At 46.1% G+C, this 23,985-nt stretch overlaps 8 protein-coding genes across 8 annotated transcripts; 2 read left to right on the plus strand and 6 right to left on the minus strand.

Annotated features, from left to right (window-relative positions):
• Positions 1–1,165: 1,165 nt before the first annotated feature.
• DFJ58DRAFT_731459 (uncharacterized protein) lies at positions 1,166–1,981 on the minus strand (the record flags this gene model as incomplete). The annotated part of the gene is made up of 4 exons (XM_041386038.1): positions 1,166–1,223; positions 1,277–1,491; positions 1,541–1,902; positions 1,960–1,981. The coding sequence occupies 4 exons, from the start codon at positions 1,979–1,981 to the stop codon at positions 1,166–1,168; spliced, it is 657 nt and encodes a 218-aa protein (XP_041240453.1).
• A 2,494-nt stretch (positions 1,982–4,475) lies between these two features.
• Positions 4,476–6,641, minus strand: DFJ58DRAFT_34668 (uncharacterized protein). Its single transcript, XM_041379967.1, has 16 exons — positions 6,234–6,641; positions 6,154–6,162; positions 6,073–6,082; positions 5,997–6,016; positions 5,900–5,932; positions 5,742–5,838; positions 5,661–5,689; positions 5,582–5,612; positions 5,495–5,527; positions 5,368–5,435; positions 5,256–5,316; positions 5,106–5,204; positions 4,943–5,059; positions 4,848–4,888; positions 4,769–4,794; positions 4,476–4,720 (listed from the first exon to the last, which is right to left on the minus strand). The coding sequence occupies exons 1-16, from the start codon at positions 6,339–6,341 to the stop codon at positions 4,570–4,572; spliced, it is 933 nt and encodes a 310-aa protein (XP_041240454.1). The 5' UTR covers positions 6,342–6,641; the 3' UTR covers positions 4,476–4,569.
• A 1,526-nt stretch (positions 6,642–8,167) lies between these two features.
• On the minus strand, positions 8,168–10,000 carry DFJ58DRAFT_34688 (uncharacterized protein). The gene is made up of 14 exons (XM_041379969.1): positions 9,829–10,000; positions 9,754–9,763; positions 9,678–9,697; positions 9,581–9,613; positions 9,423–9,519; positions 9,263–9,370; positions 9,176–9,208; positions 9,049–9,116; positions 8,943–8,997; positions 8,793–8,891; positions 8,630–8,746; positions 8,535–8,575; positions 8,456–8,481; positions 8,168–8,408 (listed from the first exon to the last, which is right to left on the minus strand). Exons 1-14 carry the CDS (start codon positions 9,886–9,888, stop codon positions 8,270–8,272), a joined length of 906 nt encoding a protein of 301 aa, XP_041240455.1. The 5' UTR covers positions 9,889–10,000; the 3' UTR covers positions 8,168–8,269.
• Positions 10,001–11,110: 1,110 nt separating this feature from the next.
• On the minus strand, positions 11,111–12,758 carry DFJ58DRAFT_844213 (uncharacterized protein; the record flags this gene model as incomplete). The annotated part of the gene is made up of 14 exons (XM_041393057.1): positions 11,111–11,273; positions 11,321–11,346; positions 11,400–11,440; positions 11,494–11,613; positions 11,660–11,758; positions 11,810–11,864; positions 11,916–11,983; positions 12,043–12,075; positions 12,129–12,178; positions 12,212–12,240; positions 12,451–12,483; positions 12,548–12,567; positions 12,624–12,633; positions 12,699–12,758. 14 exons carry the CDS (start codon positions 12,756–12,758, stop codon positions 11,111–11,113), a joined length of 807 nt encoding a protein of 268 aa, XP_041240456.1.
• A 331-nt stretch (positions 12,759–13,089) lies between these two features.
• On the minus strand, positions 13,090–14,162 carry DFJ58DRAFT_34720 (uncharacterized protein). The gene is made up of 2 exons (XM_041379971.1): positions 13,796–14,162; positions 13,090–13,748 (listed from the first exon to the last, which is right to left on the minus strand). The coding sequence occupies exons 1-2, from the start codon at positions 13,862–13,864 to the stop codon at positions 13,164–13,166; spliced, it is 654 nt and encodes a 217-aa protein (XP_041240457.1). The 5' UTR covers positions 13,865–14,162; the 3' UTR covers positions 13,090–13,163.
• A 409-nt stretch (positions 14,163–14,571) lies between these two features.
• On the minus strand, positions 14,572–16,567 carry DFJ58DRAFT_34728 (uncharacterized protein). The gene is made up of 15 exons (XM_041379973.1): positions 16,244–16,567; positions 16,169–16,178; positions 16,093–16,112; positions 15,996–16,028; positions 15,838–15,934; positions 15,757–15,785; positions 15,674–15,704; positions 15,595–15,627; positions 15,468–15,535; positions 15,362–15,416; positions 15,212–15,310; positions 15,049–15,165; positions 14,955–14,995; positions 14,866–14,891; positions 14,572–14,817 (listed from the first exon to the last, which is right to left on the minus strand). Exons 1-15 carry the CDS (start codon positions 16,301–16,303, stop codon positions 14,679–14,681), a joined length of 858 nt encoding a protein of 285 aa, XP_041240458.1. The 5' UTR covers positions 16,304–16,567; the 3' UTR covers positions 14,572–14,678.
• A 1,521-nt stretch (positions 16,568–18,088) lies between these two features.
• Positions 18,089–20,833, plus strand: DFJ58DRAFT_731462 (glycoside hydrolase family 37 protein; the record flags this gene model as incomplete). Its single annotated transcript, XM_041386039.1, has 9 exons — positions 18,089–18,217; positions 18,277–18,537; positions 18,591–19,061; positions 19,117–20,039; positions 20,085–20,192; positions 20,244–20,342; positions 20,396–20,441; positions 20,495–20,594; positions 20,643–20,833. 9 exons carry the CDS (start codon positions 18,089–18,091, stop codon positions 20,831–20,833), a joined length of 2,328 nt encoding a protein of 775 aa, XP_041240459.1.
• Positions 20,834–21,090: 257 nt separating this feature from the next.
• Positions 21,091–22,891, plus strand: DFJ58DRAFT_803897 (alpha/beta-hydrolase). Its single transcript, XM_041390991.1, has 7 exons — positions 21,091–21,585; positions 21,642–21,941; positions 21,987–22,053; positions 22,106–22,212; positions 22,264–22,376; positions 22,424–22,598; positions 22,653–22,891. Exons 1-7 carry the CDS (start codon positions 21,139–21,141, stop codon positions 22,689–22,691), a joined length of 1,248 nt encoding a protein of 415 aa, XP_041240460.1. The 5' UTR covers positions 21,091–21,138; the 3' UTR covers positions 22,692–22,891.
• The last annotated feature ends 1,094 nt before the right edge of the window (positions 22,892–23,985 follow it).

Consider the following 23,985-nt stretch of genomic DNA (forward strand, 5'->3'; position numbering starts at 1 on the left):
CCAGATTCAAAGAGATAGACCCCACGTACCCCTCCAAACGCTTTGCAAAGATAGCCGACAAACTTCCAAGATGCCACGCAGCCCTGCTGACCCAACTATGAACTGGACACATCCCCCTGAACAAGCACCTGCACCACATCTCAAAAGCCCCATCCCCGCTATGCCCATCATGCCATGAACACCCAGAATCAGTCCACCACTATCTCCTGAGTTGCCCAGTGTACACAAGGCAATGAAACACCATGAAAACGGAAATAGGACCCAAAGCGCAGCAGATGAAATACCTCCTCAATGATGAGAAAGGAATCAAATCCCTGTTCAAGTACATCACACGCACCCACCGATTCATCAACACGTTTGGAGACATCTTCCCAGTAGAGAAAGAGAATGAGCGCAGACCAGCGAAGTGGCTAACCAGGAAGCCACGCCACCCATAACCCAATGCCCTGAGAAGGCAATCATCGTCCTCGCGCAAGCCCGGACCAATAATACAGTCACATAGCAAACACCACACATAAGCAGAACAAACAAAGTACATACAGTAGGTACTCTCCAGCATAGGGCTTCGCCCCACTGGACAATAAACAATGATTCAAAAGAAAAAAAAAATTGTACGAAGTGGCCAAATCTTTAACAAGTCAAACAACTCATCCTGAGGAACCAAACAAATGGGGCATGTAAATTTGCCCATAACTCCACGGATGAGCGACATAACACATCTGGGAATGTGTAAAGGTTGTGTGGAGTATTGAATCAGTAAGAATATACAATGTTCGATGGTTGAACACACTGCTCCTCGTAATCTGCAGACAAGATTGGCACAATGGGAAACAAATGGCATTGAAGTTTGTCCCAACATTCAATCCATCCACCATGCTTCCTTTTCGATCTAAGACATTTCAGTATTGTCTTGAAGGATGCGTGCCGAGCGGCTGCCTTGAAGTCCGCGAACTTCTGTTTTCCCGACTTTGCAGGATCATCTTTGACCTAGAAAATCAGTGTTAGTTCGATGTTAGTTGCATCGTATATAATTAAGATAGTACAATTGGGAGTCATCCCACAACTCGACCACCGCCAACTCCTTTGCCATTTCGGACTGAAACTGGGAGGTTCGTGATCCGAGCAATAACAGGGTAACCTTTGGCATGGCCAAAGGACAACAACTTCACTTTGTCTGCATATAGTATGAATCCAAGAGGCTTCCCATCTGCAGGCATGGCTGACTAGATGTATTACATTTCAGTGCATCGCTCCAACTGATCATATTGATACTTACCTGAGCATCCCAAAAAGTGTTGCAGTCCAGGGCTCATCGATAAATCGCACGAAGTTCTGCCCATCAAATTTCAACAGGCGTTGAGCATTGAAAGTAAACTGTGGGCCAACGTAAGGGTCTTGAAGGTCACATGCCCAGTCCCACAAGTCCTGGTAGTGAAATGTGAATTCTTGATCAACTCCGTCATATGGTACTCTGATGGTTTGTTTTTGAAACTAAGATCCATACATTAGAACAATGAAACTAAATTCACAAGATCCTCACTGGTGTTAGACGATGAGACATAGCATTCCATGTCTTATGAATATCATTGTGGTTGTGCAGTGTGAAGGACTCTTGCTTCAAGCGATGCAGGAGGTTGATCAGTCGTTCAATTTGAGGTTTTCTGAGGGCAGTTTTGTGAGCAAGCTCAGCGACATCAAAGTCCAGGCGGCTTTGAAATGGCTCCCAGGGTTGTTTGTTGGGAATTGGTGGGTCCTGTGAGATGTCGCATTGAAATGTCGAGAATGTTTGTGTCTGCATTGGGATTTCAGAGTGGGGGTGAAATTCTGTTCGGATGTCGTCGATGTTCAATGTGATTTCTTCATCTGCAGATAATTCATGTGCCGGAATCACTCCATGAATACCTAATATCACGCCGTAAGTTGTAGTGTCAAATTTAAAGGTATAGATTATCTACACACCATCTGAATCATCAATATCCATCCACTCGTCGATGTCTATGAAGTTCGGCTCGTCGAAAATCTGAGCATCATGTACCTCACGTTGATCATTAACTTGATTGGCGCAATATGTATTGACTTGGATGTCGACTGTTGTGGCTGAGTGGAAATTTGGTGACTGATTCAGATGCTTCAAAACAGACAAGAAACATACCTGAATGTTGGTTGTGAGTGTTCACAACATGAAGCAAATCCTCCTGCAAGTGCCTCGCATTTTTTGCGCAGGCGGTGCTGTGCGTCTTGAAACCACACGGTGTGAAAAACACAACCTGACTAGGCACTTGTAAAGGTACTTAGCCAGTATATGTATAAGCTCTGCCTATGCTGCTATACTTGCAAACAATAAAGCAAGAACGTTTGACCTGAGGGAAAAGCTACTAAGGACAACTCAAGATCAAAAGACCCGAAAGAGCGCTAATGCGCAGGAAAGAGCGGAAGTCAAGAAAGCGGACACTGAGTCAAAGGAGGGTGCTGGATAGCGAGTGAGACCAAGGGTATTGATTGCAAGGGTAAGGGAAAGTCAAATAGGGGCCATAGAGCGCAACTAAAGGGTGACTACTTCTAAGTAAAACCTAAGGGAAGGAAATACAGTTGAAGGGAAGTAATGTTGAAGCAGTCACCATAGGCTTCTTATACTAGTAAACTATACCATCTCAGACTCGGAAGGGATAGGAAATACATGTAATAAGACTGTAGCACTTGTTACAAACTCGAGGCAAGGCAAATTACATACCAATGAGGTAGGATGGACAATGGATGGATTCCGATGTTTTGGGTGGTTTCCTAGAGCGCGAGAACAGCGCGCTGGATAAGCGCTAAGTGTGGGAACAAGCGCTAGATAGAGCGGACATGCACTAATGCTCCTATAGACACATTGCTGGTAGTTCTGATAGCGCTATAAGCGCGGGAATAGCATCGGATAAGTCGCGGGAGCATGAATAGCGCTGTGGGAATGTGCGCGCATAGTGCGGGAAAGTGCAGAATAGCGTCAGACAAGGGTTATGGCTGGGACAAGTGAAGACTGCTGATAGGGGAGTAGTGAATGATATGAGGGATAACTTTGGTCCACCTATTGAAGGCTTATGCAGGTATACATGCCTAGCACCAATATGATTGTCACAACGGTTTGAATGTTCTATCGCAGTAGTCGCAAGTTAGTTCTGTCGATGAATCTGGCATGTTGTTGGATGAAACTCCTGAGCACGGCAGTCAATGATAGAAAGGGCTGACTGGATAATAAACGAAAGAATGGCAATGTCGGACATGCATGTGCAACACCTTGCAATGACTAATGCGCTAAACAGATTCAAATGTCTGATTCAGAATCAACCTTTATTAATATTACATACTGATGCTAGCTTGAGCATGGTCCAGGATCAGTCAGGGCATCATTAAGTCTTTCTCATCTTTTTTATTTTTTATTTTTTTATATCCAATTTCTGTCCTTTGCAGAGTGATACTCTATGTAGGACATTACAATCTATACTAGAGACCCCCGGTGTCTCGGGTGCATCTTGGGCTCGCGAATGCCCTAATGTGAGGCGTGCCTCCATCAGTCCGCCGTTCCTGCCAGCCGTTTTAGACGCGCTGCCTTTTGTTGAGATGACTGTGTATGAGCTATCGTTGTGTGGTGCTACGTCTATGTTCATATACTTAACGCATACTCGGCTGCCTTAGGCAACTGGTACAGGAGTCGGGAGGGATGCAAACAAAGTAGGTAAATGTTCAACCGGGTCATTGGTTGATCGAGGACCGTGTCGTTTGGCTGATTCCGCTTCTTTGGCGTGTGATTCCATGTAGGTGAGTATACTTAGTATGTGGTGGTACAGATGGTGGTGGTACAGGGAGGTTGGTTCTCTTGGCTGGGTATTGATTCATTGAATAATACATGGCAGTAGGCAGGGTGGGTGTCAAGGAATTAGACAAGGGTAGTAGTATGCCCAGAGTCCCATCTATTCATGACCCTGGAAGTAGGGGCGTCATCATGGATAGCAGTAGAGGTAGGGGTGGGTTGGAGGGTATTAGGTAGATCAGCCCTCTCTCATCCTCTCATACTGCAATTTACAGACCCCCTCCCTCTACTACCATTTGGAGGTCTCTCAGTTGACATCAGTGAATTGTATGTAGTCTTGGTGTGTGCTTTGACTCATTGTGAACACCATAGTTGTGGATGTTCTGCAGGCATCTTGTACACTTAACATCAAAGTTGGACTTCAGACTCCAATTGGGTCTGCTGAACATTCCATAGAGTCTGAAAGAATTAACAACATTTTCACAGCCTTACAAATCTTACTTCGAACACCACTAATTAAATAATTATTTAAATAGACTACTTGCAAAGCAGGAGGTTTTTTGTTCAATGCAAACTCAGTGGACTCAGGTGTTGCAGGAAAGGGGATCACGCATGGTATCTACCCTTACCAGTTCAATGCAAACTCAGTGGACTCAGGTGTTGCAGGAAAGGGGATCACGCGTGGTATCTACCCTTACCAATCGAGAAGATATGAATTCTTTATCTAAAAATCATTGGTCTAGTATTCTCCAGGATGAGGAGACGAAAGACCTCTACAATCAGGTTGCATGATGCATCTCTGACGAAGCTGGTGCGAAAACAAGAGGAAGGGACACATTCCCCGTGGAAGTCTCTTCAGTGTGATGAGCTGTGTCGTACAGTTCGCGGTGCATGCGTGTCGCTAGTATTCCGTGTATCGCAAACTGTAAACTACGAGACAGTCAATCAATATGTCCAGTCCAAGAAACAGCCCCTTACACTAATACTGCATCTGAGTACGATGCCTGCGATTAGATATTGAGTTGGATGTTGGATTCATATCATTATGAACACGCACAGGAAGAGTAACCACAACGACCACGGTCATGGTGGAAAATACTGATCCACCACAAATGTTAGTGTCAATTTGTAAAGAATGATGTTTCAACTCACAAAGCCCACAGGCAAAGTAAAACATGTTATGTCTGACCAGGACCCGTACAAGAGGCAAATCGGTTTCATGTTCTCTGTAAAGCCTCCACAAGTGATATAACATGAAACTGAGGATTTCTATGAAATATTTAACGTGACAACATAAAAATACCATGAAACCCACCTATTTCTACGATGACGAGCACAATGTAGGCTACAATGACAATGCGACGCTGCTTGCTGCTGTAGCAACCTGCGACTATTGGAATAGGTGACTGCGTGACTATATCACATCGCTGTGAACCACCAAATCAGCGAGCAGGAGGAGACTCACTTGCACTTGTGGAAGAAGAGTTGAATAATATAAGCGTCACCACCACTGGGACCAGGAAGAGCTGTACATTCGGCTATTGAGAAAACATCTTACATACAAAAGACTGACTTACCACAACGTTGCAACACGTTATCAGCCATCTGCGACCCATTACCGCCAAAACCCTCCCCATAAAGAGTGCTGCAGGATGTTGGAACCAGGGTCAGCCACAGAAATAATGAATAGCAAAGGATACTAACATTCTGCACAAACCAGTACGATTCCTCCGACATCTGATAGGAGCGTCAGTTCCGGAAGTATTCCTTTCACAAGTGGATCAAACTCACATACGCTGAACTCAAACAAAGTTGTGCAGGACTGAGATTTATTGAGCATTAAGAGCAACATGCAAGGACAACAATATACCTTGAGGGAAAGTCCAAACTGTGAAATTTCTGCAAACAGGTGAGATTCCACTCGCTTTAAGTGGCATATTTTTGAACATACGAAGCATGTCGGTAACGACCAATGCAAACGGCAAGTACCGGCAGGTAAGATACGTTAGTTTGGGTATTCGCCATGGAGCGTCCAGTATGAATGCGACCTTTGTATGTCACATGTCAGGCTCTGGGCGCTATCATGATGTTGGCTGGATGAAAACCTACATCTTTATCGAGGGTGAGAGCAAAGTCGTAAACCTAATAGCGAAATAATCAACTTCCTTGGTCGACTTGACAGGTTGCCACCTAAGTTGATACCTACCCAAAGACATGCTATAGCGACTAAGACGGAAGTTCAGCAAAAACGCTGCTGCATAACAATTGTTGGTAGCACGCACTGAAAGCATACTATATAGAGCACGTGAACAGTCAGTTTGTTGAATGCCATACTACCGATTCTGGATCGGATCATCACTCACGTTGGCGTGCTGCAATGTGACGCCGATATTGATGTCAGCTTGGTCAAACAACAGGACCATCATGATGGCGGATAACTGACCAGGTCTATTGCAGTTATGCAATATATGGTCCAGTCTAAGAAGCCGTGCATGTCTGATATGATCTGTACTGCTTGAGTGAAAGGTTCTATATTTACAGTGTGTTGCATATGAAACTGCAGCTCGAGTTTTTGAAACACTCGACCTCGCTGCCTTGACCGGGATTGTTCACATGCAGCACAATGTAACTAGAATGCAATGCTGTGTCTACAGAAGGCTCAGACAGCGCCTTATCAGGGTCGGAGTTTGCGGAGGAGCTAGGGCCCCGTGAAAAACTACCCAAGGAGTTGAGTTTTTGACGAGTTTTTAACTCACCCCCGATATATTTGAGTTTTTGACGAGTTTTTGACAGAGCCTTAGAGGAGGCCCGGGCCTGTTTGCAATCCGACATCCTTCGCACAGCGAGGTGGCGTGGGACAAGTTATCGAAATCCCGACTTCTGTCAGATTGTCAGCTGGAATGTAGCAACGACATACTAGCCCGCAAATGGACTCGTCCTGACATCTTCAATATGTACCTACTACTTCCGCGGAGCAGGAAAACCTCCTTTCCGTACCTTCGACTTTTTCACTTTTTGGTCCAAAAATTTTCCCCTCTACCTTAGCAGTACTTATCCTAGGCCAGGGAGACCCTCCATCTTCTTCAACACGATACCTATCTTCAAGTCCCACAGACATGTTCGGGCTAGCGATGATTGATCATCCGTCATTTATCGGGGAAAACTGCGACTGCCCTTACGCATTCTTCATGGCCTTTGAACTCTCGCAGGGGTGTAGTGATTGGAATGAGCTTCGACATTTTACTGCGGGTTGATGCCGTTGCGTGCCGTCGAGGTGGACTTTGGAGGGATTTCTAAGTGTCTTGCTCTAAGCTGCAGAGGTGCGTGTATCATGTGCTTCACTGCGTCAACATGCCTCGTTTCCATAGATGCCCAAGACATGAGGCTGTTTGCCTCAGTGCATTCATGCATTCGACTCTTGTCTCCACAGCTTCCAGAATGTATCCCGTCGCATCCAACCATGCAGTTGGTGCTTCCCGGCCCTCAAATCCCACTATCTATCCTATATGACCGCATGAATGGCATTATTTTTTGTGTCGAGCAACTACTCCAGCACATCACCATGTTACGAGGACTCTGGTAAGAGCGTCGTTTGAACATCTCTCTCTTGCCTGTCATCTGGCCAGTATGACAATGTTTCTATGGGTTTAAAACAATATGGCGTCCAATCCTGGTTACACTGCCCTCAATCACCATTATGTACAGTCTCCTCCGGCACTGACGGGGACATGTCACATGTACTAATGCCACTGGAGCAGGCGAAGAAGAATGTATTGGGTCGGACGCAGAGGAGCGGCGGATGGGTGACGGCTGCAGCAAGGTCAGGAGGATTTTTTTCATCGTGTCTCGTTCTGTATCAGTGTATATTCATGTGTAACGATACCTATAACTCAATTGACATATTTCAATAACTTATCTACGGTGCCTCTAGGGATCCGAGCTCCATATGGTGCGCCATCCTAGGTAATTGATCCCTTCCCTTCTTCACCTCCTTCCAGCGCTCAATTTTTGCTAACCAAGTCTCTCAACACCGCCCCAGTGGTGCGATAGTGAATCCAGACGAAAGCAGAAGGGAGAAACACAAATAATGGAAAGTACGCACTCACACTTAACAGCTACCCAGCAGTTCGACCCAGTACTGGTGTGACTATATGCGCTGCTCGAGGGCTGGCACTGGCTTTGTTTGTATTCAAGGCTACCATTCAAAATGACATGCAACGCCAATTATATGCTACCTCATCTCCATTTCGCTTGACTTCCTTTTTATTTTCATTCAATTGAGGTTGCATTCATGAAGCTGCGTTCTTTGAATTTGCCCGAATTTCCCTCCATGGATCATACGTTTCTGATGGACTACTTGCAATTGGGAGGTTTTGTGTTCAATGCAAACAACTCAGTGGGTTTATGGGTTGTAGGAAAGGGGATCACGTCTAAAAATTATTGGTCTAATATTCTCTAGGGTAAAAATGAGAAGGACCTCTATAATCCCGACGAAGCTGGTGCAAAAACAAGAGGAAGGGACATATTCCTGGTGGAAGTCTCTTCAGTGTGATGAGCTGTGTTGTACAGCTCGCGGTGCATGCGTGTCGCTAGTATTCCGTGTATTACGATCTGGAAACTACGAGACAGTCAGTCAATATGTCCAGTCCAAGAAACAGCCCTTACACTGATGCCACATCTCCGTACGATGCCTGCGATCAGATCTTGAGTTAGACGTTGGATTCGTAATGTTATGAACACGCACGGGAAGAGTAACCACGACGATCACGACCGTGGTGGAAAATACTGATCCACCACAGATGTCAGTGTCAATTTGTGGAGAATGATGTTTCGACTCACAAAGCCCACAGGCAAAGTAAAACATGTTGTGTCTGACCAGGACCCGTACAAGAGGCATATCGTTTCCGTGTTCTCTATAAAGCTTCCATGAATGGTATAACATGAAACTGAGGATTTCTATGAAATATTTAACGGGACAACATAAAGATACCGTGAAACCCACCTATTTCTGTGATGACAAGCAAAACGTAGGCTACAATGACAATGCGACTCTGCTTGCTGTCATAGCAACTTGCAAATTTTGGAATAGGTGACTGCGTGACTATATCACATAACTGTGAACTACCAAATCAACAAGTAGGAGGAGACTCACTTATGGCAGAAGAGTGGGTTAGTGTAAATGTCACCGCCACTGGGACCAGGAAGAGCTATACATTCGACTATTGACAAAACATCTCACATATAAAAGACTGACTTACCAAAACGTTGCAACACGTTATCAGCCATCTGCGACCCATTACCGCACAAACCCTCTGCATAAAAAGTGCTGGGGAATGTTGCAATCAGGGTCAGCCACACAAATAACGAATAAAAAAGTATACTAACCTTCTGCACAAACCATTACAATTCCTCCAACATCTGATAGGGGCGTCAGTTCCGGAAGTATTCCTTTCACAAGGGGATCAAACTCACATACGCTGAACGCAAACAAAGTTGTGCAGGACTGAAATTCATTGAGCTTTAAGAGGAACATACAAGGATAACGATAAACCTTAAGGGAAAGTCCAGGCTCTGAAATTCCTGAAAACAGGTGAGATTCCACTCGGGTTATGTGGCATATTTTTGGACATACGAATCATATGGGCAATGATCAACGCAAATGGTAAGTATCGGCAAGTAAGATAGGTTAGTTTGGGTATTCGCCATGGAGCGTCCAGTACGAACGCGACCTTTGTATGTCACATGTCAGGCTCTGGGCGCTGTCATGACGTTGGCTGGACGAAAACCTACATCTTTATCGAGGGTGAGAGCGAAGTCATAAACCTAATGGCGAAATAATCAATTTCCTTGGTCGACTTAACAGGTCGCCAACTGAGTTGGTACCTACCCAAAGACATGCTATAGCGACTAAGATGAAAGTTCAGCACAAACACTGCTGCACAATAATCGTTGGTAGCACGCACAGAAAGCATACTATATAGTGCAAGTAAATAGTCAGTTTGTTGAATGTCATGCTACTGATTCTGAACATCACTCACGTTGTCGAACTGCAGTGTGATGCTGATATTGATATCAGCTTGGTCAAACAACGGAACCATGATAACGGACGACTGACCGGGTCTATTGCAGTGATGTATTATATGGCCCAGTCTAAGACGCCACGTGCTGGTCTCGGTGATACAATATGATCCGTTACTCCAAGCTCAGCACTGCTTAGGTGGAATGCGGTGAAAGGTTCTATATTTACAGTGTGTTGCATATGAAACTGCAGTACGAGTTTTTGAAAAACTCGGCCCCGCTGCCTTTACCAAGACTTTTCATATGTAACACACTGTATGCAGCAACTTTGATGGGACGCAAGGTGCTAGTTAGTCTCCTTTAAGCAATCTGAACTGCAGTCTTTTGAAAACGCAGTCTTTTGTCTACAGAAGATCAGACAGCGCCTTATCAGGGTCGGAGTCCGGGCGTATTTACAATCCGTCAAATGCCAAGCCATTATCAACATCCTTCACACAGCGAGGTGGCTAGTGGGAAAATCTTAATTGGTCGCCTGCAAATGTTCTGTCAGATCGTCAGCTGGAACGTAGCAACGACACTAGTAGAGCCGGCAAATGGACTCATCCCGAAATCTTACATCAGGGTGTACTTATACTATAGAGTATACAGCATCAATTCAGTGTATAACAGCGTGATTTGAGCTACTTTAAACTCTCTACAATGGCTACTAAGTCTGGAGGCCGGCCTTGGTCGCATACCAAATGCTGTGGGTATATTTCGCGCTAACCTTCACTAGTATCATATCCACCTTAAGACGGCAAGCCTGATGCCGCCACGCTCACATGCCTACGACCAAACTTCCGCGCATCAATACAGAGGTTGCCAAGCAGACTGGGATGTGGATGGGAAGGAGGTTGTAGAAGGGAGAGCATTCGGCTTTACAGAACTGCAGCGCGTTAACCGTTAGGGATTGGTGGCTGCAGCAATAGATGGCTGGTACCAATTGTGTTTGTATTCAAGGTTACCATTCAAAATGACATGCAATGCCAATTATATACTACTTCATCTCCATTTCGCTTGACTTCCTTTTTACTTCCTTTTTATTTTCATTCAATTGAGGTTGCATTCATGAAGCTGCGTTCTTCCCGAATTGTCCTCTATGGATTGTACGTTCTGATAGACTACTTGCGAATTGGGAGGTTTTTTGTTCAATGCAAACAACTCAGTGGGTTTATGGGTTATAGGAAAGGGGATCACGCGCAGTATCTACTCTCACCAACCAGATACGAATTCTCCATCTAAAAATCATTGGTCTAGTATTTTCTAGGATAAAGAGGAGGACCTAGGTTGCATCTCCGACGAAGCTGGTGCAAAAACGAGAGGTAGGGACACATTCCCGGTGGAAGTCTCTTCAATGTGATTAGCTGTGTTGTACAGTTCGCGGTGCATGCATGTCGCCAGTATTCCGTGCATCACGAACTGTAAACTACGAGAGAGTCGGTCAATATGGTCAGTCCAAGAAATGGCCCTTACGTTGATGACACATCTCCGTACGATGCCTGCGATCAGATCATGAATTAGATGTTGGATTCATATTGTTATGAACACGCACGGGAAGAGTGACCACGACGACCACGACTGTGGTGGAAAATACTGGTCCGCCACGAATGTTAGTGTCAATTTGTGAAGAATGGTGTTTCACTCACCAAGCCCACAGGCAAAGTAAAATATGTTATGTCTGACCAGGACCCGCACAAGAGGTATATCGTTTCCATGTTGTCTACTATAAAGCTTCCACGAGTGGTATAACATTAAACTAAGGGTTTCTATGAAATATTCAACGCGACAATGTAAAAATACCGTGAAACCTACCTATTTCTGCGACGACGAGCAAAACGTAGGCTAAGATGACAATGCGACCCTGCTTGCTGCCGTAGCAACTTGTGACTTTTGGAATAGGTGACTGTATGACTATACCCCATCGCTGTGAACCACCAAATCAGCGAGCAGGAAGAGACTCACTTGTGGAGGAAGAGTTGGATAATGTAAGAGTCACCATCACTGGGACCAGGAAGAGCTATACGTTGGGCAATTGACAAAACATTTCACTTGCAAAAGACTGACATACCACAAGGTTGCAACACATTGTTAGCAATCCGCGTCCCATTACTGCCCAAACCCTCCGCATGAAGAGTGCTGCAGGATGTTGGAACCAGGGTCAGCCACCGAAATAATGGATAGCAAAGAATACTAACATTCTGCACAGAACAGTATGATTCCTCCAACATCTGATAGGGGTGTCAGTTCCAGAAGTATTCGTTTCACAAGGGGATCAACTCACATGAGTTAAATGCAAACAAGGCTGTGCAGGACTGAGATTTTTGAATTGAACTTTAAGAGCGACATGAAAAGACATCAATGTACCTTAAGGGAAAGTCCAGGCTGTAAAATTCCTGAAAACAAATAAGATTCCACTCGCTTCAAGTGGCATGTTTTTGAACATACGAATCATATCGGTAACGACCAATGCAAATGGTAAGTACCGGCAGGTAAGATAGGTCAATGTGGGTATTCGCCATGGAGCGTCCAATATGAACGCGACCTTTGTATGTCACTTGTCAGGCTCTGGGCACTGTCATGACGTTGGCTGGGTGAAAACATACATCTTTATCGAGGGTGAGAGCAAAGTCGTAAACCTAATAGCAAAATAATCAATTTCCATGGTTGACTTGACAGGTTGCCACCTGAGTTGATACCTACCCAAAGACATGCTATAGAGACTAAGACGGAAGTTCAGCACGAACGCGGCTGCATAATAACTGTTGGTAGCACGCACTGGAAGCATACTATATAGTGCACGTAAACAGTTAGTTCGTTGAATGTCATGCTACTGATTCTGATCATCACTCACGTCGGTGTCCTGCAGTATAATGCCGATACTAATATCAGCTTGGTCAAACAACGGGACCATGATAGTGGACGACTGACCGGGTCTATTGTAGTTATGCATTACTATATGGCCCAGTCTAAGAATCCACGCGCCGGTCTCAGTGATCTAATATAATCCATTGCTCCAAGCTCGGTACTACTTGGGTGAAAGGCTCTATATTTACAGTGTGTTGCATATGAAACTGCAGTACAAGTTTTTGAAAAACTCGGCCTTTACCGGACTTTTCATATGCAACACACTGTATGCAGCAACCTCGATGGGATGCGAGGTGTTAGTTAGTAAGTAATCTGAACTGCAGTCTGGATTTGAAACGCAATATTTGCTGTTGAGAGATCGCAGTCAGCGGAGGCCTCGGGCATCCGTCGAATGCGGAACCATTATTAACTACCAAGGGGGCCGTTGCCGACTATTTACCTTTCTCCAGGCTCAGCGACTCTCGTGCTTCAGCCAAATTTTCTCATCCCCAATTTTATTCCGGAATACAAGGCTGTCGAATACTGCTGCAGTCCTAAAAAAACACGCTAGAAAAATAGGAAATACGACACGCTTCGAGATACAAGTACAATTATGAGTGCAGTAGAAGGCACTGCACCTCTTTTTAGGCTTTCGAACCACTCGCGTCAGTCTCTCGGGAATTTTGTTTATCTTCCGGCCCATCGTTGTCGTCGTTGACGTGCGGGGTTTGTAGTTAGTATTGTGGTGGACCGCACCGAGCCTCAGAGTGGTTACGTTTTCTGCGGTTGCTTGGAAAGTATCATGATCTTGGATTTTCCAACGACGCACGGTGAACTCAATCTCCACGATGCAACCATTGAGAACAGTATTGGTGTGGATGGGTTGAATAAGGTTGCCTTCATAGAAGACAGGGAGGGGTGTTGCTTGGAGATTGAATTTGATGCTATCGACGTGCAGTGCAAATTCGTCCGGGATGGGCCAGTTTGCCGTTTCGTAGTCCATCTGCGAAGCTTCTTCGACAGCTGGTCCATGAGGGGAGTCAGGTACGGCGTTATCCTTTCTGTTTTAAGTTGTCATGTATGTTGATAAACGTATGCACGTACCCTTAAGGTGAATATGTTCCTTACAGAACGTACCATTCTCCCTGTAACGTCATCGACAATCATACTCATATATCATTCTGTGGTGGCGACTTGGTCTCCAGGGTGGTGATTGCTTGGTAGTCCATTGCAAGATCAGGATGGGCGGGTCGAGAGATATGGAACTGATATTTGGTTTTTTCTAGAGGGCTCATGCCATTGGCAATATGATTTCCTGCAGGTCCACATTTCAGACTATAGGCGGATACACGATATACTATGACGAGTTTGGCTGGGAGCTCGCTACTTTCGTTGACGAGTTCCAGTCCACTGCTGGAATATGTTGCCAGATGGTAGAATTTAGGTTGCTGGGCAGTGGGCGTTGAATGAGTGTCCTGAAATCACGTGATTTGGCAAGACTATTGCTTACGTTAGCACATATGAACATGACCTTGCTTCGCAAGGTAACACACCATATCCTTCACTTGAGAGAGAGCCGAGCTGCGCCGGCAGTCACCTTGTTTATCGGTCTGACACAAATAATGGAAAGCACACACTCGCACTTGACAGCTACCTAGCAGTTCGGCTCAGTGGTATGACTATGTGCGCTGCTCAGTGGCTGGTACTAGCTTTGCTTGTATTCAAGGTTGCCATTCAAAATGACATACAACGCTGATTGTATGCCTGCATCTCCATTTTGCTTTTGATTTCCATTTTATTTTCACTCAATCGAGGTTGCATTCGTGAAGCTGCGTTCTTCGACTCGTTCATCTGTGCTCATGGGTAACAGGGAAGGGGATCTCGTGCCGCGTCTATTCTTACCAACCGAGAAGATACAAATTCTCTATCTAAATGCATTGGTCTAGTATTTTCTAGGGTAAAGAGAAGAAGGACCTTTATAACCAAGTCACACCTCCGACGAAGCTGGTGCAAAAACAAGAGGAAGGGGTATAGTCCCGGTAGAAGTCCCTTCAGTGTAGTGGGCTGTGTTGTACAGCTCACGGTGCATGCGTGTCACCAGTATTCCGTGTATCACGAACTGTAAACTACGAGACAGTCAGTCAATATGTTCAGTCCGAGAAACAACCCCTTACTCTGATGCCGCGTCTGCGTACGATGCCTGCGATCAGAATCATTAGATCTTAAGTTGGACGTCGGATTCATAATGTTAATAAATACGCACGGGAAGAGCGACCACGGCGACCACGGTCGCGGTGGAAAATACTGTTCCGCCACAAATGTTAATGTCAATTTGTGAAGAATGATGTTCCGCTCACCAAGCCCACAAGCAAAGTAAAATATGTTATGTCTGACCAGGACCCGCACAAGAGGCATATCGTTTCCATGTTCTCTATAAAGCTTCCACGAATGGTATAACATGAAACTAAGGATTTCTATGAAATATTTAACGCAACAACATCAAAATACCGTGAAACCCACCTATTTCTATGATGACGAGTAAAACGTAGGCTACGATGATAATGCGACTCTGCTTGCTGTCGTAGCAACTTGCGACTTTTGGAATAGGTGACTGCATGACTATACAACATCGTTGTGAGCTACAAAATCAGCGAGCAGGAGGTGACTCGCCTGTGGAAGAAGAGTCGGATAATGTAAGTGTCACCACCAGTGGGACCAGCAAGAACTGTACATTCGGCTATTGACAAAACATTTCACTTGCAAAAGACTGGCTTACCACAACATTACAACACGTTACCAACCATCTGCGATCCGTTACCGCCCAAACCCTCTGCATAAAGAGTGCTGGAAAATGTTGCAATCAGGGTCAGCCACAGAAATAATGAATAGAAAAGGATACTGACATTCTGCACAAACCAGTACGATTCCTCTGACATCTGATACAGTTCCGGAAGTATTCGTTTCACAAGGGGATCAACTCACATGAGTTAAATGCAAACAAAGTTGTGCAGGACTGAGATTTTTGAATTGAACTTTAAGAGTGACATGCAAGGACAACAATGTACCTTAAGGGAAAGTCCAGGCTGGAAAATTCCTGAAAACAGGTGAGATTCCACTCGCTTTAAATGGCACATTTTTGGACATACGAAACATACCGGTAACGACCAATGCAAATGGTAAGTACCGGCAGATAAGATACGTTAGTTTGGGCATTCGCCATGGAGCATCCAGTATGAACGCGGCCTTTGTATGTCACTTGTCAGGCTCTATGTGCTGTGATGATGTTGGCTGGATAAAAACTTACATCTTGATCGAGGGTGAGAGCAAAGTCGTAAACCTAATAGCGAAATAATCAACCTCCTTGGTCGACTTGACAGGTCGCCAACTGAGTTGGTACCTACCCAAAGACATGCTATAGCGACTGAGATGAAAGGTCAGCACAAACGCTGTTGCATAACAACTGTTGGTAGCACGCACTGAAAGCATACTATATAGTGCACGTAAACAGTCAGTTTGTTGAATGTCATGCTACTGATTCTGATCATCACTCACGTCGGTATGCTGCAGTGTGATGCCAATACTAATATCAGCTTGGTCAAACAATGGGACCATGATAGTGGATGACTGACTGGATCTATTGCAGATATGCGTTATATAGCCCAGCCGCGCATCGGTCTCGAGATGTAAAGTGCTGGTTAGTCTCGCTTAAGCAAACTGGACAGCAGTCTGCATCTGAAATGCAATGCTGTGTCCGCAGAATGATCAAACAGCGCCATATCAGGACCGGAGCGGGCATGTTTGCAATCCGTTAAATGCTAGACCATTGTTAACACACCACATCCTTCACACAGCGAGGTTGGGTGGGACAAGTTGTCGAAATCTTGATTGGTAGCCTGCGAATGTTCTGTCAGGTCGTCAGCTGGAACGTAGCAACGACATACTAGTAGAGCCCGCAAATAGACTCGTCCCGAAATCTTACACAGCCTCAGTGTGTGCCAAGACCTATTACTTCCGCAAAGCAGGGAAACCTAGACCATTTTCTGCTCAACACTGCCAGTTACTGCGGAATTGGTAAAATATTTTCGTGCCTCATGCGAGACTTACGATAGGCTGGTTGTTCGATGATTGCAGGGCAGGTTGAGGACAAAAATTGCCCCAGGCGTGCCAATAAGGCACAATCTTCGAAGTGAAAAGGTCAGGGACATACAAGAAGTGCTCTGACAACGTCCATGTTAGGACACATAGTATGATGTCTTACCTCATAAGCTATGACAGAACAGGGGCGCTGCAGGCTCAGGCACCTTCCTATTAATATTGCGATGCACAATAGTTTCTTCCGTTTCTGGCGAGAATGTGCGGGAATAGTGAAGTTGCATGGGATGAACATTCTCGAGAGTCACGCAGGCACCACATATGCAGGCGGGGGCTTGACACCAAAGTGCGCGCTTCCGTTACCTGAGTCTTGAGTACTAGTGAGTCTTGAGACTAGTGTGCCAAAGCCCATGACCACAAGTTCAAGTATCCTATCATAAGGAAATGGAATGCTCACAAGTGTCCGATATTGTAAATGCTCCGGGGACATGTTGAAAATCTGAGAAAGGCGGTCTTCAGCCAACCGGTTCCCTCATTCGTGGGTGTTAGTGTGATGGTAACAATTCGAATCTCAGGAGGCAGGAGCAATTAAATACTGAAAGGTCGCCCCCGACGACGCACGATGTCGGTTCGTGAACTGAGGTGACTCGGAATGAATGGACTATGTCGCATTGCGGGAAATTAGGAAACAACACTGATATATGATACTACCAGTTAAGAACGGTCTATTCGTGGTGGACCTCTATTTTGTGAGCCACTTTTTGGCGTGAAAACCTCTGCGAATACCACGTGAAAGAGAAAGGGAGACCATAGGAAGACAGATCTGTAAGGCTTATCTAGGATCCGGCTCACCCGCTCAGCCGGGATGAAGGTGAGAGAGTAGGTAAAGATAAGTCCCTGACTCGCATGCCAAGTATAAAGGGGGCTGTGGAAAGCCGAAGTAGTCCTCTGCTGTCGAGATTGTCAGGTTCGAGGCGACAAAAGCTGACTGACCATTGATAAGCGTTATAGGTAGGTTGAAGAGAGCCCGGTAGTGACTTGCAATTGCTCGTCGTAGACTGTTATCGACCTCTCACAAGGATTGCCCTGTGGTCGTCCGACGTCTGGACAATAATTTCCACGATTATTTTCGGCAACGTGGTGTAATTCTTGTGTAATTCAATCCAAGCCATAAATTCGGCTAAACCCCCTCTGCCACAACTCTGTCTTTCGCTTCAAGTTTAGGTACCCCACAACTAGTACAACAAGTTCGCCGTTCTTCACTTCTTTTCTGCTCGGTTCACTCCTTTCTTTCAAACCATCACCATGGCTCCCACTCTCAATCACCCAGCCGGTGTCACCTTCGTCGATGATGGCCATGGACCAGTCCACGTAGATGCTGCTACATACTATGGCGGCGGCGAGGCATTCACTCGTTCGAGAACCTACAGTCATGTAAGAGATCTTGCCCTGTTCGGCAAGCATCTTGCCAATTTCTCATGCCACGTCTACAGTCACATATTCATGGGTATAACCCCAAGCGTACTCCGCTCTTCGAGGAGGATACGCACATGAGGGCTCGGCGCATGTCGCATGACGAGAAGAGCGTCACCGGTCCCCGTCGCTTCCTCATCGATGTCGAAGAGACCATTCGTGTTGTCCTTGAGCAGGAGGACACAGATGGTGATTTCCAAATTAGTATCACTGATGCGGGCCCGAAGATGATGGCCCTCGGTACGGCCACGAGCAATGGCTTCAAGACTTTTGATGTCCGAGTCAGTGTCCATGTTCATGATATTGTACCACTCTCAGTATAACTACGTTCCAGGGAACCTACATGTTGTCCAACTTGTTGCAGGAACTTGCCCTGGCCCGGGATCATGGACGCAAACGTATCGTCCTCGATGAGTCTCGTCTCTCAGAGAACCCAGTCGATCGTCTCTCTCGCATGATCAAAAACTCATTCTGGCACTCACTGACTCGCCGCATTGATGGCGATGGTCTCGAGATCATCACTGCCGACCCTAAGAACCGTACGGGCCGAGTCCAACCTCGAATCTACGTCCCTCACGGCGAACCTGCAATGGCTGAATACTACAGAAAAGTGGCACGCGAGAAACCACACATGAACCTTGATGTACAGGTCCTACCTCCAAAGCCTGATGATGCCATATTTGTCAAAAGCTTGAACTCGAAGCCAGGTATTTTAGCGCTCGCTATGAATGAGGTTGATGACGGCAAGGGTGGTCGGACCCTTAAAGGAATTCCTTTCATCGTTCCTGGCGCTCGCTTTAATGAGGTGCCTTGCTCGATCCACTCCATTGTTATCACTAACTAACATCATTCAATGACAGCTCTACAACTGGGATTCCTACTTCATTTCCCTGGGCCTCCTTGTGGATGGTCAAGTGACCATGGCGAAAGGCATGGTTGACCACTTTATATTTGAAATCAAGCATTACGGCAAGATTTTGAACGGAAGCCGGAGCTACTATTTGTGTAGGACGCAGCCTCCGTTCTTGACGGACATGGCGCTGCAAATCTACAATCAGCTAGATCGCTCAGACGTGGAGTCTAATCGGCAATGGCTGAAACGCGCAATCCAAGCCGCCATCAAAGAGTACCATACCATCTGGGTTGCGGAGCCCCGCATTGATCCCAAGACGGGGTTGTCCAGGTACCGCCCCGACGGTCTTGGAATTCCTCCTGAAACTGAGGCGACGCACTTCACGCATATCCTTGAGCCTTATGCTGAGAAGCATGGCATCTCGGTACTCGAGTTTAGCGAGAAGTACAATAATGGAGTTCTCAAGGAGCCTGAGCTGGACGAGTACTTCTTGCATGACAGAGCTGTGCGCGAGTCGGGTCATGATACGACGTATAGGTTTGAGAAGCGGTGTGCGAACCTTGGGACGATCGATCTGCAGGCGTTGCTGTACAAGTATGAAGTCGACATCGGTACGGCCATCCGGGAGGTGTTTGATGATGAGCTCGAGCTCGAGGAGGAATTCGACTTGGCACCCTTCCCACCATCTGTTGAGGCATACCGCAACCCCTACCGCGAATGCTCGACCAGTCGGTCGCAAAATAGCGATGAGTGGTTTGAGAGAGCCGATCACAGGAGAGAGATTATTGACAAGTACCTCTGGAATGAAAACAAGAAGCTGTACTTCGACTACGATACAGTCCTAGAGAAGCAGAGTTTGTATGAAAGTGTTACTGCGTTCTGGGCGCTCTGGGCTGGTTGCGCGAGCGAGGAGCAGTGCTGGAAACTTGTGTAAGTCCAGTTGTCTTCCTTCTAAACATATCTAACTTTGCGTAGTTCGCAGTCGTTGAAGAAGTTTGAAGTACTCGGGGGTCTTGTTTCTGGGACTGACGAGTCTAGGGGTAAGATTTCCTTGGACAGGCCTAACCGACAGTGGGATTACCCGTGCGTTGATGTCTCCTTTGTTGCGTATGCAGTAAATCTAATAATTTCTAGTTATGCATGGCCTCCTCACCAAATCATGACTTGGGTCGGGCTAGAGCGCTACGGTTACCTGGAAGATGCTCAGCGATTGTCGTACAGGTTCCTTTACATGTGCGTGACCTTGCTTCGTCTAATTTGTACTGAGATTGACTCGATTACTGTAGGATGACCACAGCGTTTGTTGACTTTAATGGAGTTGTACCCGAGAAGGTATGTGATACTAGCGGTGACTTTTGTATGCTACTAATGTGAATGTTCGCCAGTTTGACGCAGTGAAGCTTTCACACTTGGTGGATGCTGAGTACGGCAACCAAGGTTTAGATTTTAAGATGGTTCCTCGTGAGGGCTTTGGTTGGATGAACTGTGCGTTTCGTTCCATCCCCATGTTTGCCAGCTAATCGATGATCACAGCCGCCTACCAGGTGGGCCTGTCCTTCTTAACGACGCACATGCGTCGCGCAGTCGCGACGTGCACCAGCCCAGAAGTCCTCTTTGGTTCATCAGCAAACCTTGAAAATGCCGTCGCTCAAGCGGCACACGCTGCCACCGATCCTCTTGGCCTTGCGATGGAGTCATTAAACATTGCCAGTGTACCTGCTTAAGCGTTAAGCACGACGTCTGTTTGGTCTTGCCTTGGTATTATAATGTGGCGTCTAATGTAATGTGCCCTGTGGGTGGCGACAGTATTCATGTCTAATACATCTTGGATCAGATTTAGAGTTCCCAATTCATTTTCGATGTCCTCTTTGCATCTTCACTTGTGTATTCTTACTCATAGTCATAGTCTCTTAAGAAACAATCTAGATTTCGTTACAATGAAGTTAAGTAGTTGGCCCGCGAGGAATCTCTTGATGAGTCAGCAAGACTGAGGCTTTTCTGCAACGTTTATGGCTCACTGTGATGTCCGATGCTCCCAACAGCCTTGACGGCCCTCCTCGCCATCCTTGATTTTTTCCTTGACCATGGCCAGCGGCCGCAAAGTTCTCATTTTCAGAAGTCCCTGCGATTTGAACTGCGACACGAACATGCTGTCTCTCACGATGCACGTGTGGTGTTCTCCGACGTGCCATCGACCGTGCCAGTGAGCCTTGTCTACGGCAATGAATCAACCTACTCGTTAGATGCACAATATGTGACTTCATATCGTCCATCAAGTTTTAGTGCCTACAACGATGCGAGGATACGTTCCATGCGGCACGCACAAAGTGCGAATTTGCCCTGGCACGAAACCGAAATATTGGGACCAAATGTCGAGAAACGCGAAACACTGTTGGAACTCGCAAAAATGACAAACAATGCCTATATAACCCCCGACGATAGCCAGTGGTACGAACTTGGCGAGAAATGGTCTACTGTTCGTACGTTTCCTTAAATTCTGCAGGCACATTATCGCTGAGGAGCCTTCCAAAGCGTTATCCATTTGGATGGGAACCAGATGATGATGGGTTCCGAGGTTATGTGTTTGCGACGCCCGACAATTCCACTGTCATTCTATCCATCAAAGGCACTTCCGCGGCCATATGGGGAGGCGCAGGTCCGACTGACAAGAAGGATAAATTGAACGATAACCTACTGTTTAGTTGTTGTTGTGCCAGAATTGATTGGAGTTGGACAACCGTGTGTGGGTGCTATCGTGGAGGGTGGAAATGCGACCAAGATTGCCTAGAGGAGGCTCTGGTAGAAGATAGTTTATTTTACCCCATTGGAACGGTAGGCCTATCATTGACGTGCGGTTCCCTTGCTCATTTAAATCAGAACTTGTATAATAACTTAACATATATGTACCCGACGTCGGATATCTGGATCATAGGGCACTCGCTAGGTGAGTATCTTTTGCTGAGGCTAGCGATGTGTTCGCTCACCTGGGAGAGAAGGTGGTACGGTGGCTTCCCTTCTTGGAGTCACGTTTGGTACCCCTGTTGTTGCCTTTGAGTCACCGGGGGAGCGACTGGCTGCAAGGCGGTTGCATCTGCCATCGCCGGTGTGTAGTTCCAATGCGCATATCATCCTATTAGTAATGAATCAGTCTTAGCCATCAACCCATCATGTCACGCATGTATATCACACTGCAGATCCCATTGCGATGGGAACCTGCAATGGAATTTTGTCTTCTTGCGCCTTAGGCGGGTTCGCAATGGAAACTAGGTATGTCTTCTGACATTTGTGCTGTCCACGCATCTGAGGCAGCCTAGGTGTCATCAAGGCAAAACTATTGTCTACGACACTGTATCGAACCTTTCTTGGTCTGTAGACATACGCAAACATGGGATCATCAATGTTATAGAAGAAATACTGGGGAAACCCTGGCAGCCCAGCGAAGATGTTGGTCGGGAGGTTCCACCCGCTACAGCTGAAGAAGATTGTGTGGTGAGTGGTCATAATTTTGTTCCCTATGGTGCTCGGCTGACATGGAACTTGCAGGAATGTTATAGCTGGGAGTTTGGCAATTTCCCCCCGTAGATGCCGTAGCAGTCGTGGACCAGAACATACCCTGCTTTGTCATACATACCAGAAAATTATCACACAACTTGACAAACTTGGGATGGGTCACTGTAATCCGTAAGCAGAAAGCGCTCTGGAGGAGGAATGTGGCGCACTTAGATTATGTGTGGAGCTGTGTGCTTTGAGGTACTCTGTTTTAGGAATAGGTGATTCATCTGTTTGCTGCCTTTCAACCTTTTCTATTTCATCTGACTTTTCCAGTATCAATCACGGATCGTGAGCCAGGATGTATCTGGCAGTGAGATATACTAGTGATTACCATCGCATCAAGTCCATAATGCATTTGATATAGTGTGCCTGTATCGGATTCCTTCTATGGTTAGTTTGTCGTTTTTGATACCATAGCACAATGATCGAGGCGTACAAGGCAACGGATAGTAAGGTTAGTCATATTTGCTCCGCCTCGGCCTACTATGTGTTTGATTTCTCTGGTGCCATGTCACAGAATGGGACCTTGTTAAGAGTCATCGGTGAAGCTGTTACACCTCAGGCTCGGCAAGCAAGGCCAAGAGAGTGCCATATCAGAATATACTTTGATTCAATCGAGGGCTTCCACTTTTTACTACTTCAACCGATCAAGGGTATTGATGCTGGAACAAATATCCATCACCGTCATGCCGATAAAGCACTGGACGGTGGTATATCTACCACGAACGCTAGATCATCATACATCAACATCCCCCACTCGCTCACACCCATCCTTCGAATATGACCATAGTCTCAAATGATCCCCGTTTGTGGCCAATACTGACTTCGGATTTATTCAGAAGCTATTGGACAGGTTCGTAGCATCAAGATGTTTCGATCTAACATTGACCTGCGGTTTCGCAGTCGCCGCCGCCGCCATAGTGGTATACGATTGGGGTGAGCAGGGTAGTGTTCGAAAACCGCTGATATTCTTATGATATTTCTAGTACTAACTCTCGGACAAGAGGTAGGTCGACGTTATCGCCGGAGCAGCCAACTTGCTAAGAATGGTGTCATAGATTGAACTGATCTGGGTGAGTGATAGAGTTCCACATCAGAAGAAAACAGGAGAATACAATGAATTCGCAACAGACGCAACGCTGGTCTCTCATGACTGTGCTGCACCTGGTTGTTCGTACCTCATGTTATACTATAACGTGGTTAGCAAGTTGTGCTGACCCCAAAGTGTTCTAGATACGCCATATTGGAATACCATATTCTGTGTATGTTCTTGAGGCCAACAAGTTAGTGCTGTACTAATAGCCCATCTCTGACAATTAGTGTC

This window comes from Suillus subalutaceus (genome assembly GCF_016647625.1).
Source record: "Suillus subalutaceus strain FC151 chromosome Unknown DFJ58scaffold_106, whole genome shotgun sequence".
In the NCBI taxonomy this organism is placed as follows: Eukaryota; Fungi; Basidiomycota; class Agaricomycetes; order Boletales; family Suillaceae; genus Suillus; species Suillus subalutaceus.

What these genes read in the sequence shown, in the direction of transcription:
- DFJ58DRAFT_34668 (XM_041379967.1), bottom strand. Translation starts at nt 6,341, where the DNA reads ATGCAACACACTGTAAATATAGAACCTTTCACTCAAGCAGTACAGATC. An exon ending in AGTTTGGACTTTCCCTCAAG is followed by an intron (nt 5,613 to 5,660) that starts GTATATTGTTGT and finishes AATAAATCTCAG; the next exon opens with TCCTGCACAACTTTGTTTGA. An exon ending in TTACTTTGCCTGTGGGCTTT is followed by an intron (nt 4,889 to 4,942) that starts GTGAGTTGAAAC and finishes GTGGTGGATCAG; the next exon opens with TATTTTCCACCATGACCGTG.
- DFJ58DRAFT_34688 (XM_041379969.1), bottom strand. Translation starts at nt 9,888, where the DNA reads ATGGTTCCGTTGTTTGACCAAGCTGATATCAATATCAGCATCACACTG. An exon ending in TCGCTATAGCATGTCTTTGG is followed by an intron (nt 9,614 to 9,677) that starts GTAGGTACCAAC and finishes TTTCGCCATTAG; the next exon opens with GTTTATGACTTCGCTCTCAC. An exon ending in TTTGTTTGCGTTCAGCGTAT is followed by an intron (nt 9,209 to 9,262) that starts GTGAGTTTGATC and finishes CGCCCCTATCAG; the next exon opens with ATGTTGGAGGAATTGTAATG.
- DFJ58DRAFT_34720 (XM_041379971.1), bottom strand. Translation starts at nt 13,864, where the DNA reads ATGAGTATGATTGTCGATGACGTTACAGGGAGAATGGTACGTTCTGTA. An exon ending in GGAACATATTCACCTTAAGG is followed by an intron (nt 13,749 to 13,795) that starts GTACGTGCATAC and finishes TAAAACAGAAAG; the next exon opens with GATAACGCCGTACCTGACTC.
- DFJ58DRAFT_34728 (XM_041379973.1), bottom strand. Translation starts at nt 16,303, where the DNA reads ATGGTCCCATTGTTTGACCAAGCTGATATTAGTATTGGCATCACACTG. An exon ending in CGTACTGGTTTGTGCAGAAT is followed by an intron (nt 15,536 to 15,594) that starts GTCAGTATCCTT and finishes AACATTTTCCAG; the next exon opens with CACTCTTTATGCAGAGGGTT. An exon ending in ATCCGACTCTTCTTCCACAG is followed by an intron (nt 15,311 to 15,361) that starts GCGAGTCACCTC and finishes GATGTTGTATAG; the next exon opens with TCATGCAGTCACCTATTCCA.
- DFJ58DRAFT_803897 (XM_041390991.1), top strand. Translation starts at nt 21,139, where the DNA reads ATGCTCCCAACAGCCTTGACGGCCCTCCTCGCCATCCTTGATTTTTTC. An exon ending in TATTTTACCCCATTGGAACG is followed by an intron (nt 21,942 to 21,986) that starts GTAGGCCTATCA and finishes CATTTAAATCAG; the next exon opens with AACTTGTATAATAACTTAAC. An exon ending in CAGCTGAAGAAGATTGTGTG is followed by an intron (nt 22,599 to 22,652) that starts GTGAGTGGTCAT and finishes TGGAACTTGCAG; the next exon opens with GAATGTTATAGCTGGGAGTT.